The sequence below is a fragment of the Aureococcus anophagefferens genome, assembly GCF_000186865.1.
Source record: "Aureococcus anophagefferens unplaced genomic scaffold AURANscaffold_884, whole genome shotgun sequence".
In the NCBI taxonomy this organism is placed as follows: Eukaryota; class Pelagophyceae; order Pelagomonadales; family Pelagomonadaceae; genus Aureococcus; species Aureococcus anophagefferens.
In genome coordinates, this window is record NW_008706138.1 from 491 (window position 1) to 1,679 (window position 1,189).

General features: G+C 69.7%; 1 protein-coding gene across 1 annotated transcript in view; it reads right to left on the reverse strand.

The window, feature by feature from the left end:
* Positions 1 to 461: 461 nt before the first annotated feature.
* AURANDRAFT_69080 (expressed protein) overlaps positions 462 to 1,189 on the reverse strand; it is a gene marked incomplete at both ends in the record, with an annotated part of 2,665 nt that continues 1,937 nt past the window's right edge. The window contains 2 exons of the mRNA XM_009044829.1: positions 462 to 634; positions 894 to 1,088. Of these exons, the coding sequence (XP_009043077.1) occupies positions 462 to 634; positions 894 to 1,088 (368 nt within the window). The remainder of the gene's footprint in view (positions 635 to 893; positions 1,089 to 1,189) is intronic.

A 1,189-nucleotide genomic window follows, 5' to 3' on the forward strand; every position in this document is an offset into this window, starting at 1 on the left:
CGCAGGGGCTATCCCGATGACCGCGCAAGCTCCGAGGCAGCCCGTAGCAGCCCCGCAGACGCTTGCGGCAGCCCGCCAGCGGCTGGTTGCGCGGCGCGGCGACGCCCCGCGCCCTCACAGCCGCACCTGACCCACAGATCGCCGAGGAACCGACGCAATGCGCTGTGTTTCGGCTCTTGACGCGGCCATGGCCGCTCCGAGGAGCTGGACTTAGGGGCCGCCAGCCTTGCACACCGGTATCCTTGCACGGATATACCCTTTTTGGCTGGCTCACGGACGACGCCAAAGAGGTATATCCAGGCGTCCAGCCTTTGGAGGCCATTCCTTCGATGTATATCCTTGAACAGCTATATCTGCCGCCACTGCGAGCTTCCCGCTCTAGAGGTACTTGCAGCAAGTTGCCGTCAGGCTAACTTTCAGGCTAGTCGCGCGCGGGCACCCGACGTGGCCGACGTCGTCACAGCTCGAGGAAGGAGAGCTCCGCGGCGACGCCGACGGACGTGCGCAGGTTGAGGACGGCGTGGCCCCAGTTGTTCGGGACGAAGAGGACGTCGCCCGCGCGCTGGACGCAGGTCCGCGCGCCCGGCGCGTCCTCGCGGAACGCGAAGAACGCGGGCGCCGTCGCGTAGGTCGCCTGCGCCGGCGGCGGCGTCGGCGGCGCGCGGCGCGACGTCGGCGCGGCGCGCGCGCGCGCCAGGGCGGCGCGAGGCGCCAGAGCTTGGCGCCGAAGGCGAGGCCGTTGATGGCCGCGCCGTGGAAGTGGGCCTGGGCAGGACAAGAGAGATTCAACGTCGCTTCAATGTGAGTGTTCCGCGCGCGCGCGTTCCGTAAAAAGCATCCACGCTTCGAGAGCGTTCCGAGAGATGATCGCTCGTCCAAAAATCAGCCGAAACGAGTGGAAAACGGCCGAGATATGAGGCTTTGAAGTTGGGAATTTCGCTCTCTTGTCCTGCCCTGAAGTGGGCCGGCGCGCCGGAGAGCGGCGGGCCGAGGTAGAACTGGGGCGCGGCGAGCGCGAAGGCTTCGCCGTAGGCGCCGAGCCAGGCCGGCAGGCCCTCCGGCGGCGGCAGGAGCGCCGCGACGAGGGCCTCGGCCGCGCCGCCGTTGCCGAAGACGTAGGCCGGCGGCGCCGCGGCGTCCGCGGACGCGTTCGCGAGGAACGCGGCGAGGCGCGCGGCGCCGCCGCGCG